Source organism: Hemitrygon akajei, chromosome 7 (genome assembly GCF_048418815.1).
Source record: "Hemitrygon akajei chromosome 7, sHemAka1.3, whole genome shotgun sequence".
NCBI classification, from domain to species: domain Eukaryota; kingdom Metazoa; phylum Chordata; class Chondrichthyes; order Myliobatiformes; family Dasyatidae; genus Hemitrygon; species Hemitrygon akajei.
Genome location: NC_133130.1, coordinates 101,647,468 through 101,666,731, shown reverse-complemented (window position 1 = coordinate 101,666,731; position 19,264 = coordinate 101,647,468). Strand labels below are relative to the sequence as shown.

Sequence of the window (19,264 nt, the reverse complement as noted above, 5' to 3'; positions counted from 1 at the left end):
AAGGATCTCTCTACTCAGTCCCATCCAGAAGCTCATCCAATGTTCTTTGTTACTCTAGGTGAAGGACAGTATGGGAAAGTGTACACATGTATAAATGTAGATACTGGAGAACTAATGGCAATGAAGGAAGTAAGTGCCTTTTGTATTTGTGTAAGTCATTTCATAATACTTGTTGGCTGTAAATATAGCACGTCACACACAGAGCTGCCATGTATCCTGGAGTAGGGTGGGATGCAACACATAGACCATCAGCAAACGCCAAATGCTACAACCCTACCTACCTGTACAGTTTCAACAAGTTGTTCACAGATTAAAATAACAGCATTCAGACACAGGTAATCTAATATTTACTCCCACTTGGCCCTTGAAGAAATGGGTTCTCTTATCCATTGATGAGTCATTGCTGTAACTGCATTAAAATTAGTATTTTCTTAAATAAATTTTGATAGATGAAAATTGGAAATATTGCAGGAATAATCTTGTTTCCAGCTGGGGAATAAAATGTGCTTTTGCAATTATGTCATCTTTCCAAATCCTTGGGGGTGGTCCTGTTGTTCTCAGTTTCTAGTCCACATCTGTTCTCTTGCACCTGTGTTTGCTACCCTGGCTGGACTCCCGAGTTGGTTTCTCTTTAAACTTGAGTTATCCTAAACTCCGCTGCTTGTATAATCATATTTATTCAGGCTTCTTGCATGTCCCTGAATTGTCCTACCATGCAGTCATAAATGCTCATATAACACTTTAGCCCATCTATTCCATGCTAAACTATTATTCTGCCTAGTCTCATCAACCATCATCTCTAACCTATGTCACCTTCCAGAATTTCATATCTTTACTTCTCCTGTCACTTACTTTGTTCTTGTCTTAGCATTTTATTTGCCTTGAGGTGATTGTTTTTTTTATTGTTGATCACCTGTTGAACACGGTGTGACGATTTGCAGTGTTAAAGGCACCATTTTGGTGTTAGTTGTTATATTCCAATGTATAGTTGTTTCAACATGGCACAGTCTGTTTAGCCTGGCTCGCCCAGAGGTATGGCCTGGAACTTCTCAGCACTGGCCCTCTTTCATGCTGGACTTCAAGTTCTGGTCTGAAACCCTGAGCTAACATTTTGTGCCTTTTACTTTTTTTAAATGCCTGAGTGCTAATGCTGGGTTGGAGGGTCTGTGCTATGCCGTACAGTTCTGTGTTCTGTGCCCCTTCAGTTTTTCTCTGATCCTGGCACTGCAGTTTTTTGCCAGCACATCCAAGCTGAAGCATTCAGATGATCAAAGCAACAACACCCTATGTGTTAACTAAAATAGGATTTGATATAATGCTCAGTCCAGTCTCTGCTTGTAAAGCATTAAGGCATGCAGGCAGTAATGAATTCATTATTTATCAGGAACCTATTGGATCTGTGTATCAGTGACCTTGTTGGCGCACGGTGGTTGTCTATGTAGCTAAGAGATTCTGCTGTGTATATCCTTGCCTGCCCTTCTTTCAATTATGAAAGCTCTTCATTTTCCATCCTAAAGCATTAGAAAATCATGGAATGAAATAAAATCAAAATTTCCAATACTCCGTCCAAGCGAATAGATTTTATATCATTGCTTCTTAAAAGTTTTGTGCTATGTCATTTTCCATAGGGTCCAGAAGAGGTTTACAAGAATGATCCCAGGAATGACGGGGTTAAATTGTGAAGAACATGAATGGGGGGTTGGAGGAGGGAGGAGGTGGTGGAATTTCATTGAAACCTATTGAATATTAAAAGGCTTAGATAGTGTGGACATATAGAGAGTCCAATAGTGGGAGAGTCTAGCACCAGAGGGCAGAGTCTCAGAATACAAGGACATTTCTTTAGAACAGAGATGAGGAATTTCTTTCGCCAGAGGGTGGTGAATCTGTGGAATTCATTGCCGCTGACGGCTGTGGAGGCTGAGTTATTGGGTATATTTAAAGCAGAGATTGATAGGTTCTTGATTAGTAAGGGTGCCAAAGGTTATAGGGAGAAGGCAGGAGAATGGGATTGAGAGGGAAAATAGATCAGCCGTGATCAAATAGTGGAGCAGATTCATTGGACTGAATTACCTGTTCTGCTCCCATGTCTTGTGGTCTATTGATGGAGATTCAAAAACTAATTACAGGGCGCCGGGGAATTGGGAATCAACGGTACACCGAAGGACATCTTGTTGATCAAATTATATGCAATAACAGAAGATGGAATGGGTACTTAATGTGACTAATGCCTGGACTAGATAGATTGTCTAATGGCAGACAACTAAGCAGGATAGGCTTTTAGCCACTGGAATATAGAGGACCTGTTCAAAACATGCAAAATCCTGTGGGGGACAGAATGGATGTGGGGAGAGAGTTCCTCTTTGGCAGAATCTAGAATGTGGAGTCACTCATGTAAAACAGGCATAAGGTGCAATTTGTATCTTACTGAAGAGTTGTGAGTTTTTGGAATTCTGTTGCACAAAATGAGGTGGGAGTAGTTTTTGGATGTTCTTAGGCAGAGATAGATGGCTTCTTGATAAGTGAAGGGATTAATGGGAATGTAGGGTTTTCTCTACGTTCAGATTAGTCAGATGTTACGAAATGGTGAGGCAGGTATAGGGGCCATGCAACTTTCTCTTGATCCTAATCCTTATTGTTGTGAGTCTGGCTGTGAATTTGTGGATGTTATTCTTGTTTGCAGCTGTTTAATCACTTGCAGAAAATTTATTGTTTTCCTTCTTAGATCATATAGTTCGGTGGGAAACGATATTTCCACTCAAAGGGTAGATTTTTAGGAATTTCAGTTCCTAATTGGAAGATCCCAGTCACCATTTCAAAAGGAAATGTCCCCCCATCCCTTCCCACCGATCTCCCTCCTGGCACTTATCCTTGTAAGCGGAACAAATGCTACACCTGCCCTTACACCTCCTCCCTCACCACCATTCAGGGCCTCAGACAGTTCTTACAGGTGAGGCGTCACTTCACCTGTGAGTCGGCTGGTGTGGTATACTGCATCCGGTGCTCCCGGTGTGGCCTTTTATATATTGGTGAGACCCGACGCAAACTGGGAGACCGTTTCGCTGAACACCTACGCTCGGTCCGCCAGAGAAAGCAGTATCTCCCAGTGGCCACACATTTTCATTCCACGTCCATTCCCATTCTGATATGTCTATCCATGGCCTCCTCTACTATCAAAATGAATCCAAACTCAGGTTGGAGGAACAACACCTTATATACCGACTGGGTAGCCTCCAACCTGATGGCATGAACATTGACTTCTCTAACATCCGTTAATGCCCCTCCTCCCCTTCTTGCCCCCATCCCTGACATATTTAGTTGTTTGCCTGTTCTCCATCTCCTTCTGGTGCTTCCCCCCCACTTACTTTCTCCCGAGGCCTCCCTGTCCCATGATCCTTTCCCTTCTCCAGCTCTGTATCACTTTCGCCAATCACCTTTCCAGCTCTTAGCTTCATCCCACCCCCTCTGGTCTTCTCCTATCATTTCGTATTTCCCCCTCCCCCCACTACTTTCAAATCTCTTACTATCTTTCCTTTCAGTTAGTCCTGACGAAGGGTCTCGGCCGGAAACGTCGACAGTGCTTCTCCTTATAGATGCTGCCTGGCCTACTGTGTTCCACCAGCATTTTGTGTGTGTTGTTTGAATTTCCTCGTGTTTGTATTTCAAAAAGGAAGTTGTTTCCTTTATGTCCTAGCTGACATTTTTTCCACAGCCAGCTGGTGTGGTTATTATTTCTTGTTTTTTTAAAGATCTTGCTCACCACACACTGGAAAATGTAAGTTGCTTTGAAGCAGATTATTTAATTGTCTGTGAAATGCTATAATGTGTCCTGTGGTTGTGAAAGATACTACATTCAGTTGCAAGAAAAAGTTTGTGAACCTTTTGCAATTACTTGGTTTTCTGCATTAATTACTCATAAAATGTGGTCTGATCTTCATCTAAAACACAATCTACCTAAACTAATAACACAAACAATTGTAATTTTCATGTCTTTATTGAACACATTCTTAAATTATTCACAATCCAGGCTGGAAAAAGTATGTGAACCCTTGTATTTATTAACAGATAGAACCTCTTTTAGCAGCAATAATCTTCACTAAACATTTCCTGTAGTTGCTGATCAGACTTGCACAACAGCGAGAAGGAATTTTAGACCATTCCACCATACAAAACAGTTTCGATCCATCAATATTTCTGGGATACCTTGCATGAACAGCCTTCTTCAGGTCATGCCACAGCATCTTTATTGGGTTAGGACCTGGACTTAGCCATTCCAAAACACAAATTTTCTTCATTTTAAACCATTCTGTTGTTGACTTACTCTTGTGTTTCAGATCATTGTCTTGTTGCATCTTTTAACTTCTGTTAAGTTTCAGGTGACAGACCTCTACCCTGACGTTCTTCTGTAAAATGGTTTGGTACAATTTTGAATTCAGTGTTCCCTCAACAGTTGCAAGCTGTCCAGGCCGTGAGGCAGCAAAGCAGCCCCAAATCATGATGTTCCTTCCACCATGCTTCACAGTTGGGATGATGTTTTGGTGTTGGTGTGCAGTACCCTGTTTCCTCCAAACATAGCGGTGTGCATTTCTGCCAAAAAGATCAACTTTTGTCTCATCTGTCCACAGAACATTGTGGAAAATCCAGGTGGTCTTGCAAACCTCAGACATGCAGCAATGGTTTTTTTGGAGAGCAGTGGTTTCCTCCATGGTGTCCTTCAACAAACACCATTCTTGTGGACATATGTACAGAGACTTTAGCAAGTTTTAGAGATTTCTTAGGTTCTTTTTCACCTCCTTCAGCATTGCACTTTGTATTCTTGGTGTGATCTTTGCAAGACAATTCTTCTAGGGTCCTCTGAAAATTGTTTTGATCGAGACATGGTGTACATAAACATTTTTCTTGAGAAGCACAGGCTCTGACAGTAACCTAGCTTATTGTGTCTTTTTTTCATAAGGCAGGTCACCTCTACAACCTACACCTCCAATCTCAACTGATTGATGGAACACCTGCCTCCAAATAGGTTTTGTTGAAGGCATTGCCCCAGCAGTTCACATACTTTTTTTGACAAGAAGTACAATTGTTTGTGTGTTACTAGTTTAGGCAAATTGTGTTTGTCTATTATTGTGACTTATATGAAGATCAGGCCACATTTTATGAGTAACTAATTAATGCAGGAAACCACGTAATTGCAAAGGGTTGACAAACCTTTTCTTGCAACTGTATATGCAACTCCTTTTCTTTCTTGTGTACTGACTTTATGGTTTGATGTCCTTTATCTATAGATCAGATTCCAGCCAAATGATCACAAAACAATCAAGGAGACTGCAGATGAATTGAAAATTTTTGAAGGTATCAAACACCCAAACCTGGTTAGATATTTTGGTGTAGAACTTCACAGAGTAAGTAATTCAAGTACCCATCAGATGTACTGATTCAAATACCCTATCCGTTTTACAGAAAAGAGTATTTTGCCTTGATTTCCTGTCCTGTTGACCTGTATTGAACCAGATATGCATGGTAGAAGGTCGGCCTTTATAAGTCACTGAGCTAGTGTTTCGAAAGAAGAAAATCTGCATGGAAAATTTTGTCATATGATGCTTAAATTAATGTCCCAGACTAGCTAATGGCATTGAAATTCAGCTAGAGAAATGAACAAGCCCTTGATTTTTTTTCCCCCTAGATCCTTTAATGTAGGTTGACCTCTGGGCAAAGTACAGTGTGCCAAAACTTTACATCATCTGAGACTTTTGTCAGAGGAAATCTGAGGGAGGGATATATGTCCTGGCCGAGGGTCCTTTCATGAATGTTATTTCTGGAGGTGTAAACAAGATGAGATTCTAGAGTACAAACGAGAGCTCAGTCGGGAGCAGAGATCAGCAGAAAACTGTGATTCTCCACTGAATTGTCTTATTTTCTCTGCAGTTAGAAGTCTATGCCATTTGAATGTTGACCTTGACCAGCCAAAGACTGAAAGTCCTTCCACATTGCAAACTGTCTTAAAAGGACTTCTGTCCCATCTGCCTAAAAACTAAGTAATCAGGCAATCCGAATGAAAGGACTGGAATATTAGCTTTATTCTGATTCTGCCTCACCTACATGTCGTGTCCTCTGTATTGACTCATCTGAGCCAGATGAGTTGTGTCCAGGTTAAAGTGACCCACCCCTAGACATAGAAAGCAGAGTTGTTGGCAAGTTGGGCATAATAATAACAACAGCTTTGTTTCTTGTGATAATGTTAGAATCACATTGTGCAAACTACATAATGTGTGCCTTTCTCTTGCCACTTCAATAAAAAAAATTTTTATTCCCAAGTCATACAGCTTTGCTGCTTTGGCTTTTAATACCAACTGGCCTTTTGGACCTGTGTGGTTCCCACTTGAACATAATTAAAGAGAATCCGGTCCCACTTAACGATCTTGCTGTTTACACCCTTCATGACTGTTTTGTTCTCTCACAGTCTTGGACAAGCAAGGAGTTGTGTCCTTAGTGCCCCATATAGGGCTGTCCCCTTTGGGAAGTAAGACTATAAGACAGGAGCAGAATTAGGCCACTCAGCCCATCAAGCCTGCTTTGCCATTCCATCATGGCTGATTTATTATCCCTCACAACCCCATTCTCTGGCCTTCTCCCCATAACCTTTGATGCCCTGACTAATCAAAAACCTATCAACGTCCACTTTAAATATACCCCATAATTTAGCCTCCACAGCCATCTGTGGCAATGAATTCCACAGATTCACCATCTTCTGGCAAAAGAAGTTGCTCCTCATCTCTGTTCTAAAGGGATGTCATGCTATTTTGAGGGCATGCCCTCTGGTCCTAGACTCCCCCACTATAGAAAACAACCACTCTGTATCCCCTCTATCTAGGCCTTTCAATACTCGATCGGTTTCAGTGAGATTTCCCTCTCCCTCCCACTTTGATTCTTCCAAACTTCCACAATTATTCTTTACAACTAAGGATTTGTGCCATGTTTGTGAGCCTCAGTGAGCTTTGGCAAAGCATTATTGGAGTTTCAGTTGTGCAACATAACTCAAACTGTTCCCCGTTTATTTGTCCTTCATATATATGGGAATATATAATTTAGAGGGAGAAAGTGTTCTTCATCCCAAGACACGTAGGTGAATCTTTTGTTTGATGCAATTCTTGTGATTAAATATCATGCTTATTTTGTTGTTTCTCTGTGGGCCATGTAGCTGTTTTGCATATTAAACTTGGTGTTTATCTTTCGCTCAGGAAGAAATGTACATCTTCATGGAGTACTGCGATGAAGGCACCTTGGAAGAGGTAGCTAGGCTTGGTCTTCAGGAGCATGTAATTCGATTGTATACCAAGCAGATCACCACAGCTATCAATGTGCTACATGAACATGGAATTGTGCACCGAGATATCAAGGGTAATGCACACTTTTCTTTCTAATATTACAAGTTCATCTCTACTGCTGCTTTTCCACAAGCTCTTTGTTTATTGTTTAAACACACTTCCAAATGTGATAATTAGCGTATTTATTAGAAACAGGCCCTTTGGCCCATCAAGGCCATTCTAAACATTTATTCTGCCTGGTCTCATTGACCTGTACCTGTACCATAGCCATTAATACCCCTCCCATCCATGTACCTATCCAATTATCTCTCAAATAGTGAACCAGGGTCCACCACTTCTGCTGGCAGCTCGTTCTACACTCTCACCACCCTCAGAGTGAAGAAGTTCCCCTCCCCTCGTGTACCCCTTAAACATTTCACCTCTCACCCTTAACTAGTGATATCTAATTCTAGTCTCACCCAACCTTGGTAGAAAAAAGTCTGCATGCATTTCCCCTATCTATGCCCCTCATAATTTTGTATATTATCAAACTTCTCCTTGTTCTCTACAATCCATGGAAGACAATCCCAATCTATTCAACCTTTATTTAGAACACTGGTCCTCATGTCCTGTATACATCCTTGTAAATTTGAAAGCACTAAATTAAAATGGGGTCTTAATATATGATTAAGATATTTTTGTTAAAGAACAAATAACTATCCTGTAAAAGGGATAGGGCTTATACTTCACCTTAAGAGACAGAAATTGACAGGTGAATAAGACCAGTCAATAAGACTACTCAATACTTCAATAGCCAAAGTAAGATGCCAAGATTAGTTATCTAAACTGAAGTGGATATAGAAGAAGTTGAAGTTCATGGCACGGGCAAGAAAGATCTTGTATCAGAGTGATGGATAGTGGAGCAGTCAGGAGTTATTTATATTCTGTGGAGAAAAGACAGTGTCAAGAATTTTACCTAACACTGGAATTCTACATCACCTGTTCGGTTTAAAAACATGCTAAATCTGTGCCTCATTGTGGGATTGTGGCTGATCATCCTGCAAGAATTAGAAGTGACACTATTTCTCAGGTTCTGTGCATGTATTTTCATTGATAGACGCCATAAAATTCATGAAATAGCAGCCTTCAGCAACACTGAGTTTACCAGCTGTAATGGTCAGATTGCTGAAAGCAGGCTAGCCACCAACTGGATTCTTTTTGCCAAACAATTATAAATCTGCCAAGTTCATGTCTGGCCCTGGCCAAGTAATTCACTTGGTGTATTGCAGTCAGCACAAATTTACAAAGGAGCAAGGGATTCCCTGAAGGTTAACTTGCAGGTTCAGTTAGTGGTGAGGAAGGCAAATTCATTTTGAGAGGACTGCAATATAAAAACAAGGATGTAATGCTGAGACTTTAAGGCACTGGTGAGGCCTCACTTAGAGTATTGTGAGCAGTTTTGGACCCTTATCTAAGAAAGGATGTGCTGACATTGGAGAGGGTTCAAAGGAGGTTCATGAAAATGATTCTGGGATTGAAAGGCTTGTCATATGAGGGTCGATGGCCTATACTTGGTGGAATATAGAAGAATGGTTGGGGGGGGGGTAAGGATCTCATTGAAACCTATTAAATGTTGAAAGGCCTTGATAGAGTGGATGTGGAGAGGATGTTTCCTATGATGAGGGAGTCTCGGACTGGAGGGCTGACCTCCGAATAGAGGGATGTCCATTTAAAACAGAGATTAGAATTAATTCCTTTAACCAGAGGATGATGAAACTGTGGAATTCATTGTCACAGGTGGCTTTGGAGGCCAAGTGTTTAAGGTGGAGGTTGATAGGTTCTTGATTAGTCAGGGCGTGAAAGCTTATGGGGATAAGGCAGGAGAATGGAGTTGAGAGGAAAGTGGACCAGCCATGATGAAAAAGCAGAGCAGACTCGATGGGCCAAATGGTGTAATTCTGCTCCAATGTCTTATGGATCAGAATTCGTTCCTTGTCTTCATTTGGTTTCCAGTCCTGAACTGCCCTCCAGAAAGTGATGGTAAGATGGTTCTTTGAACAACTGGTGTTCCTTTTGAGGGAAGGCAAACAATTACTCAGTTGTACTCTGAGTTATATAATAATCATTATGACTGTAATGCAGTTGTAACTGCTGGTTGAAACCTTGTATAACACAAGTACTGTTGAGCATGTAATTTGTGAGTGCAGTTCCAGCACAATCTTGAAGAATATTATTAAAGGTGTTGATAGTGGTTGTTAAATATCTGCAGGCAGTACCAATTGTTTCTGACTGCTGTGCTAAGTCATTAACTATAATCCATCCAACCAATACACTTGTGCCCTTCACTCAGCTATGGAACTAGTAGTAATGTATTGTTGGCAATGTTGTCACTCTTTACCCAACCAATACTTCTGCAATGGGCAGATTTCACTGAAACCTGACTGTCGAAGGCCAGGTCAGTTTGCTCTGACACTGATGTCATTTTTTGTAACATCAGATAAAGGTTGATAAACATGAGATTCAACAGATGTAACACATTCAAAATGTTGGAGGAATTCAGCAGGTCAGGCAGCATCTATGGATTGGAATAAAGAGCCGAAGTTTCAGTCCAAGGCCCTTCATCAGTCCTCGGCCCAACCCAAAACATCAGCTCTTTATTCCCTTCCAGATATGCTGCCTGACCTGCTGAGTTCTAGATACAAAGCTTTCATTCTTTTAAATGGTCAAAGCATGCTAATTTAAACTGGGGATTTGAACAATGGAGAAGTGTTGTGGTCAAGTGTTAATCAGCCATCAGAAAGAGTACAAGACAGCCATTCATAAAGTATTTTGCGCTTTTAAGTGGATTGCATTTAAATCCTGCAGCATCCAAGCCTTCCCCCAGAAGGAACACCAGTTGTTCAAAAAAGAAATCTCACCATCACTTTCTAGAAGGCAGTTCAGGACTGGAACTTTCCAGCAATCACCAACATGCTCCTTGCTGAATATCCTTTAGTAAAATAAGTGGTGACTTACTTGGCATGTTTGCTCCTTACATCCACGTCAGAGTCATTGGTAGAGAGCAAGTACATTTGTGGTGGCTTTAGAGGTTTCCATCAGAGCAGTGGGTTTATCCCTTATCAGGGTGACAGCTGCAGCTCGAGAACTAAGAATAGGGATGGATCATTTATCCCTCCCCTTGCCATTCACCAAGATCATGGCTGATCCGTCTCAGCTCCATTTTCCACCCTATCCCTAATCTCCTGATCGAACTTCCTTCTGGGGTGCGTAATTCTGAAGATCCGTCACACTTTGAGTGAAGAGGTTTCTCCTCACCTTAGTCCTCGTTGTGTTTCCTCGTATCCTGAGACCATGACTCCTGTTTACAGAGCATTAGTCCCTGTTGAGCCCTGTTTACACACAAGATACAAATGGTGGAATCAGGAGCATCAAGGAATTTGCTGAAGGAACTCTGGGCCAAGCACTGGCTGTGAGAAGAATTGTCAACAATTTGAGCTACAACACCCCTAAATGTCAACAATTCCTTTCTTCACATAGATGCTGCACGACTTGCTGAGATCCTTCAGCAGGTTGTTGCCCCTGAAAGAATTTTGTTAGATTCACTGAGATCTCCTCCCATTCTTCTGAGCTCTGAAGGATTTCGGCTGTTTACTTGATCTCCCCTTGCTGCCACCCAATGAATCTTCAATCCATGCCCTCTGAGGTGAGGAGGTAGTGAAAGGAAAACCGTATACACTACCCTGGGCACAGTCTCAAGAGGTTTGATATAATTTGCAGTAAGATGTCTGTACTCCTTTATTTGAATACTGTTGTAATAAAAGCATAATCTTTGCCCTCCCACGTTGTGCCTGCACTTTGGCCTTCATTGACTTGTACAATAACTGGGTCTTTCTGGACATCTGCTGAAGATGTTGGTGGCTCCAGTGACTGAGTTAAAAGTTTTTCTGGCATACTTGTCTTTGGTTGCATTGAAGAACTGATTGGGTCCTTCACCCAGTAACAGTGAATCCTGCCAACATTCAACTGGTAAGGTATTATTTATGGAGCAAGAAAGCTAACACTTCAGATCGTGATAACTATGATGGAAACAACCCAAGATTGTTAACCATATGTCTCTTTCCAAGTACTGCTTGAGTATTACAAGCATTTTTGTTTCAAATTTCCAGCAGTGTTTTGCTTCTGCAAAAGTGTTTCTCTCATTTAGAGCTGCATTCTCACTGCATTTCCATTAGTCCTTGTGCTATCCTGGCTCAAGGTTCAAAATAAATTTATTAACAAGTCACCATATACTACCTGAGATTCATTTTCTTGCAGACATTCACATTTAAAGAAATGCAAGAGTCAATGAAAAACTACAGACACACATTGACAATCAATGTACAAAAGAAGACAAACTGTGCAAAGAAACAAACAAAATAAAATCAAAATAAATTGAGAACATGACTTGTAGAGCCCTTCTGAGCCCATAGGTTGAGGAATCATTTCAGAGTTGAGGTGAATGAAGGTTCAGGAGCCTGATGGATGACTGTTCCTGAACCTGGTGGTGAGCAGCAGTGAGAAGAGGGAATGGTGGGGTGCTGGATGATGAAACAGTGTTGTGCTGTGACATCACACTGAGTCTAATAGCAATGATCTTTTTTGTAATTTAGTAAACCTTTAATTTTCATTACTCTTAGGTGCCAATATTTTCCTCACCTCATCGGGTCTGATCAAACTGGGAGACTTTGGTTGTTCGGTTAAACTGAAGAATATTGCACAGACCATGCCTGGTGAAGTGAACAGTACCCTTGGGACTGCTGGTAAGATACTTGTTTGAAGTTTTCCTTTTCCCACTAGGCATTCATTTGTGTCTGTGGACATGGTGTGTATGTGATGCAAAAGGCTGGACTTTTCCAATTTTAATATGATGCTTACCTTCTCCAGACTGATGCCCCAGTAGCACTAGGTTTTGATGAAACATTTGGACGATGGAGAGTGAATCTCTCTGCCTGTAGGTAACACGGCAGCACCTGTTTTTCAATGAGTTGAAGCAGTGTAGCAAGTGTCAAAGAAGTGTTCTGATCAAGAGTGCAGTCTCACTACAACAGTAAAGGGCTTCAGGGGAAATCACCCCGGTCTGCCATATGAATGAACATGTCACGGACACAATGTATCAATGGTTTATTAGGTTGATTTGTAAGATGGTAGGACTGACTGAGGAAAGATCAGGTAAAATAAGCTCTGATTAAGTATTGGTCTGATGACTTCACACTGGTTGTAGAGTTTTGTGGTATGGGCATATTGGATTGATGACTTCACACTGGTTGTGGAGTTCTCTTCCCTATCAGTTGTGGATGCCAGGTTGTTGGATATATTCAAATCTGAGAAGGATGGATAATATTTTGGAATCTGGGGAAAGCAAGGGGCATACGCTTTGTGCAAGGAAGTGGATTTAAGGTAGTTCAGATGTGATCTTGTTGAATGGTGCCACAAGCCTTTGTTTTCTTGACCTCCTGTTCTTCATGAAATGCTTCTGCATATAATGAATATGTGGCCCAGGCCCTGTTGTTTGTGTGCTAAACAAGTGGTTCTTTATTCTCCATCCATCTCCATGACACAGGTTGATTTCAAACCATTATTAACAGAACCTCTGGAAAGATTAAAATGGATATTGCCCTTTTCTGTTGTGTGTGTATAAAACAATATAGATTTTTGGACTTGGATATTTTGTTTAAAAATGGAAGTCCTTTATGATCATTCCTTGCACGTACTGATTCCCATTGGGGTAGGGTTTGTGTACGCAGGATATGTCCTGTTATCAAGTCCCATTTCTGTGTGAAGTTAATGGATTGCTCAGGTGTTTGTGCCGAGCTATTGTTCACAAGCGGTTTCCATGAGACATAGGAGCAGAATTAGGCCATTCAACCCATTGAGTCTACATCACCATTCCATCTTGGCTGATTATTTCTCTCATCCCCGTAACCTTTTCATCTGCTCTCTCTCTCTCCTACTTCTTACCCCACTACATCCCCTCTCTCTCCAGCCTCTGAGTGCTGGAACTAGTAATCCCTGCCATTGACCTGGCTGATGTTGAATAGTTCAGTGGATATCAAACCAGGGAATGTTTAATCTTTGGGTTGTACTTCCTGTTGGAATCTGCAGATATCCACCGACAGTGTTAATTCTTATTAACTTTGGTTGAAGGGATTTGGAATGGATATTAGATTGCTCAATATGTTTGGGCTGGTACCAGTCCCTTTTCAGAGATAAGGTGGTTTCAGAATATAACATTGCCTGAGGATTTAACGCACTGTGCAGTGAGCTTTTAAATTTGAAGTGCAGCAGCCACTTGTGACAGCATTGACAGCAGCAAACAAAAATGTAGTTCAGCAGGATGATTGAGTGATAGATATGGACTTAATTAACTTGATGTCTCTTTTGTTCTGTTAAAGCTTACATGGCCCCTGAAGTTATCACCAGAGCAAAGGGAGAAGGACATGGACGTGCTGCAGATGTGTGGAGCCTTGGGTGTGTCCTTGTGGAAATGGTCACGGGCAAGGTGAGGTGTAGAATGATGGTGCATGGATATTCATTTTGGTGTATGTGGCATTCTGTAATGACTGTCAGAGACTCTGCATGGTAACTTGTGCTCAAGCACAACTCGGGGTAACAGCGTTTCTGTGTTGATTTTGTAACCTTCAGTTTTATTTTGGACTAAAAGAGATTTGAAGGACATAGGAATCAGGCAGGAAGCCAAGATCAGGTCAGCAAGTGGCAGAATAAACTCCAAGGGGCCACAGCTCCTGTTTTAGTATATACACTTAGTGGCCACTTTATTAGGTGCCTCCTATACCTAATAAAGTGGTCACTATGAGCACGTTCATGGTCTGCGGCTGTAACCCATCCACTTCAAAGTTTAGTGTTGTGCGTTCAGATATGCTCTGCATACCACTATTATTTGAGTTGCTGTTGCCTTCCTGTCAACTTGAATGAGTCTGGCCATTCTCCTCTGACCTCTTATTAAGAAAGCATTTTCAGCCACAGAACTTCCACTCACTGGATGATTTTTGTTATTCATAACATTCTCTGTAATCTCTAGAGACTTATGTGTGAAAATCCCAGGAGATCAAAAGTTTCTGATGCTCAGGCTACATCTTCAGGCACCAACAATCATTCCATGTCAAAGTCACTTAGATCACATTTCTTCTCTATTCTAATGTTTGGTCTGAACAACTGAACCTCTTGACCATATCTGTGTGCTTTTATGTATTGAGTTGCTGCCACAATTTGCTGATTAGATATTTGCATTAATGACAGTTGTGCCTAATAAAGTTGCCACTACGTACGTGTGTGTACATCTAAGATGTTTGTGAAACATTTACCTGGAGCTTTGCTTTAAAGGTGTGTTCCACAAACTTAGGGTGAAGTCTGTGGTCTCTGGGTAGAGGTTGGTGGCAGTTTCGACTGATATGTTGGAGCAGTGTCATCTACAGTGGCGTTTGCATACTGGACTGGAGCACTGGTACCACGTTGCGTCAGACAGAGGCTGCTGAGTCCTTGCTAGATCTGACACTCATGTCCTTCAGCTGCTTCTCCCCACTCCTCCCCCCACAAGTTTAAAATTGAACAACACCATAAGACATAGGAGCAGAATTAGGCCATTCAGTCTGTCAAGTCTGTTCTGCCATTCCATCATGGCTGATTTATTAACCCTCTCAGGTCCACTTCTACTGCCTTCTCCTTGTAACCTTTGATGCCCTGACTAATCAAGAACCTATCAACCTCTGCTTTAAATATACCCAATGATTTGGCCTCTATCGCCATCTGTGGCAATGAATTTCATGGATTCATCACCGTCTGGCTAAAGAAATTCCTCCTCATTTCTGTTCTAAGTGGATGTCCCTCCATTCTGAGGCTTTACCCTCTGGTCCCAGACTTCCCCACCTTAGGAAGCATCTCTACATCTAGACTATCTAGGCCTGGAGAGAGTGATTTAGATGCATATCATATTTTTACTGAGTTAAGTATTGTATGTAATTAGTTTTGCTACAACAAGTGTATGGGACATTGGAAAAAATGTTGAATTTCCCCATGGGGATGAATAAAGTATCTATCTATCTATCTTTCAATATTCGATAGGTTTCAATGAGATTCTACCCCCTCCCCACCCCATTCTTGTAAAGTCCAGTGAGTTTTGGCCCAGAACCATCAAACACTCCTCATACATAACCCTTTCATTCCTAGAATCTTCTTGTGAACCTCCTGGACTCTCTCAAATGCTAGTACATCTTTTTTTTAAGATAAGGGGTCCAAAACTGCTCACAGTATTTCATGTGGTCTGATCAATGCTTTAGAAAGCCTTAATATCATATCCTTGCTTTTTATATTCTAGGGACCTCTTGAAATAAATGCTAACATTGCATTTGCCTTCCTTACCACTGGCTCAACCTGCGTTAATCTTTAGGGACTCCTGCATGAGGACTCCCTAGTCCCTTTGCACTTCTGATTTTGTAAATTTTCTCTCTGCTTAGAGAAAATGAAGACTCAGTTTTCAGCAACAAGACTCCAAACTACTTTGTGTCTTTGTATGATTCATTTAAGTACCAAAAGCTTTAATCAAATGCCTTGGGATATGAATCAGAATCCTCTGATCCTTGCAAGGGACTGGGTTTGCTTTGTAACATTTCCTCCAGATTCAAATTGACCAATAGATGAGTCAGCTGGACTACAGCTCATCATTGGGCAGTTGTCCAGTTTAGTCAAATGGTGAGTCATGCCCAGTCTAATGCCTTATTGACAGCAGGACAAAAGAGTTTGTTTTCTATGTGAATCACATAATTGTTTTCTTTGCTGAAACATAAAGTTGTAAATGAGTCCCTCAAGCAAAAGTGTTTGACTTTCATAGCCCATGTATTTTCTGGTGACCAAGTCTTAAATGGTAATTTGAAATAAATATGAAGTGCATTTAAATGTCCACATCTTATGAATTTCATCTTTAGAGGAATTTTTGGAATAGTGACTTAATTACTACAAGTTTCTCTAAAGAACTACTTTTGATGTGAATTAAATCATCTCACCACAACATACATCAACAGAACCAGGAGCAGGCCATTCGGCCCCTTGTGCCTGCTGTGCTGTTCAATAAGATCAAGGCACCTCAGCATCATTTTCCTGTACTAGACCGTAAGTAGTTGGTTGAATGACATTTGTGACAGTGGCATAAAACAAACTTGTTTCCTAGATGGTTAAAATGATCTTTTACCCAAGTACATTCAATTCAGTAATTACTTGCACTTTCACTTTTACCATATGATATTCCAAAATAGTGTATTTTGGACTCAGAGAAAATCATTGTGTTGAGGAGGCCAAAGTAGCATTTAAGACAAGGCTTTAATCACCTTGAAATATCTGGTGCGTCCACTGTCACTGCAGAGGCCTTTGCTGTGTTGTGAAAATTTGTTAATCTGTTTCTTGAGAATCTCTGAATGCTCGAATGGTCTGTGTGGTCAGAAGTGCAGTGTCTGCTACAGGGAGACCATGCTTGTTTTGCAAAACTATTTTGTTTCTGTGTATCATTTAAAAATTATTTTACTAACCATAAAGGAGAGCCTCTTCCGGTCAACATTGCACATTTCAATGGCTGTGCTCTCTTCTCGCTGCTGCCAACAGCTAAGAGTTCTATGCCACCAGGTTCAGGAATCGTTATTACCCTTCAACCATTAGGCTCTTGACCAGTATGGATAGCTTTACTTACCTCAACACAACCCATGGACTCACTTTCAGGAACTTACTTTTTTTTTGTATTTACACTGTCTTTTGCATATAGGTTGTTAGTCAGTCTCAGTGAATCTATTGTTTCTTTGGTCTGTGAAAGCCTGCAAGAAAATTATTCAGAGTGACATATATGTACGTTAAATTTACTTTAAGCTTTGAAGTTAACATACAACAGCAAAGTGGTATTAGTAGACTAGATAGATCCATCCTGCTCTTGCACAGATCCAGATATTAGCTAGTCAGGAGGGGAGCAAACCAGCCTGTAGAGAAAATTGGAGGAAATGGTGCAAATATTTTAATGGCAATAAAACATTCACACTTCAGATGAATGTCAAAATTTGACTTTACACTATTTTTTAATATACAATAATTTTTAAATATCTAATAAGCTATACACAAACCTGTGTTGATTAAGTTGTTTAGTAATCCTATTACAGGAACATTTGTGGGTACATTACAGTATCTGGTGCAACTACCTGGAACATACTTTTTTCAGTCCAGTTTCATTTTCACTCTAAAGACACAGATGACACTTTACTTCAGCTTCTAGGAACCTTTCATGTGTTGTAATGCAAATGTCATTCAGCTACCTTCTCCCCATTGTTTGACCTTTGATTACCCTTTACAATGGATAGGATTGTAGTCCAGAAAGCCTTGTGTATGATTTGTTTTGCTGTGTGAAATTTGTTTTCATTATTTGATACTGTCTGAAAACTCAAGTTCTTCTTTCAATTGTTTTGCAGAGGCCTTGGCACGAGTATGAGCACAACTTCCAGATCATGTACAAGGTGGGAATGGGTCACAAGCCTCCCATCCCAGAACGGTTAAGCCCAGAAGGCAAGCACTTTCTGTCCTATTGCCTGGAAAACGATCCAAAGCACCGGTGGACAGCTAGCCAACTTCTGGATCACCCTTTTGTCAAGGTACTGTGTAACACATCATGAAAGCTCAATTATTTCTCTCAATTCAGGATTCAGTTGGATCGCAGCTTTTGCAGATAGTAAGATTATAAGCTGCTTAACAGTGTTCATCTATCTTCCCGAGTACTTTCATACACTACTACTGCTCATAGATATCTTAGACATGGTGGGTGTGTTTGTGGCATTCTGAAATAGCCTGCCAGTGTTTTTGATACTCTCTTTTCATTGGTGTAGACCTGAAGATGTTGTCCCATCCTGACTCCTTTAATTAGGGCAGCATACTCAGTTGCTTTCAAGTTATTATAATGATGAATTGACCCTCAGTTACTTTCCCGTGATTTGGTCTGAACTGCTACCATTTTGATTATAACTTAAAATACTTTGTCTGTCCAGGTTTGCTGTGATGAAGAATGAGGCTGCCTGAACAAAAGCTCGAGTGGTCTCCGACACACAAGAAGCAATCACTACTGCAAGTGCCAAGAACACTCTTTCACCGTGGACTGCACGGACAGTTGACCAGGGTCACTGTACCACTGCTTCTGTGAAGCTGACAGTCAAACTGCACACGTTGGGCATTTGACTGTCTAACAAATTAAAATAAGCTGCATGCTCTATTGGAAGTGCCATTACTACTGTACAGACTGTTGTGGTTTCTCTCTCCCCCCCCCCCCCGCCCCCCAATAACCCATCCCCTTACTATACCTTGCTTTTGGAAAACATAATACCCAGCTATAGTATTTCAAATTTCTATAGGTTCCAAAGTTTTGTGTTGTCAAATATTCTAATTTGTAAAATGTTTTTATTCTGTTTGTTGTACTACAAACCTATTATATCGTGGAAGAAGAATGCACTGACTCCCATGAACGTTTGCATACTCGAGTTTATTCTGCAGCAACTGTAGACTGATTAATGAAATACAATTGTTTTCCAATAAATTCTTTATTTTAGGAATACTGGTGAAGTGAGAATGAATCTACATGGACCTTCCTTGCATAACATTTTGGTGTTTTGTTTCGTGGGAGAAAAATGCCATTGGTTTACCATTGAAGGAATTTAACAGTTTGGAGTAACTGCTTGGATATTTTTTACAAGTACTGTGATTATCACACTTCATTATAGGTTAAAAATCAATCTGTTATGTAATCAACTAAATCCATATTCGAACAGTCATCCTCATACAGTTGACTGCATTCTTTGAAGACGTGTAAAATTAAGGCTTCTGGGTTTTGAACAAGTTTATTCCAGCTGGCACGTGTTCAGCTATTGCTGGTAAATCCACAAGAAAAGCATTTG

At 40.8% G+C, this 19,264-nt stretch overlaps 1 protein-coding gene across 3 annotated transcripts in view; it reads left to right on the top strand.

Annotated features, from left to right (window-relative positions):
* map3k4 (mitogen-activated protein kinase kinase kinase 4) overlaps positions 1–18,922 on the top strand; it is a 212,342-nt gene extending 193,420 nt beyond the window's left edge. For all 3 annotated transcript variants that reach the window (XM_073051586.1, XM_073051584.1, XM_073051585.1), the window contains 7 exons: positions 59–129; positions 5,280–5,396; positions 7,233–7,392; positions 11,975–12,097; positions 13,730–13,836; positions 17,795–17,974; positions 18,365–18,922. In XM_073051586.1, the coding sequence (XP_072907687.1) occupies positions 59–129; positions 5,280–5,396; positions 7,233–7,392; positions 11,975–12,097; positions 13,730–13,836; positions 17,795–17,974; positions 18,365–18,385 (779 nt within the window). In that variant the 3' untranslated portion in view covers positions 18,386–18,922. The remainder of the gene's footprint in view (positions 1–58; positions 130–5,279; positions 5,397–7,232; positions 7,393–11,974; positions 12,098–13,729; positions 13,837–17,794; positions 17,975–18,364) is intronic.
* Positions 18,923–19,264: the final 342 nt, after the last annotated feature.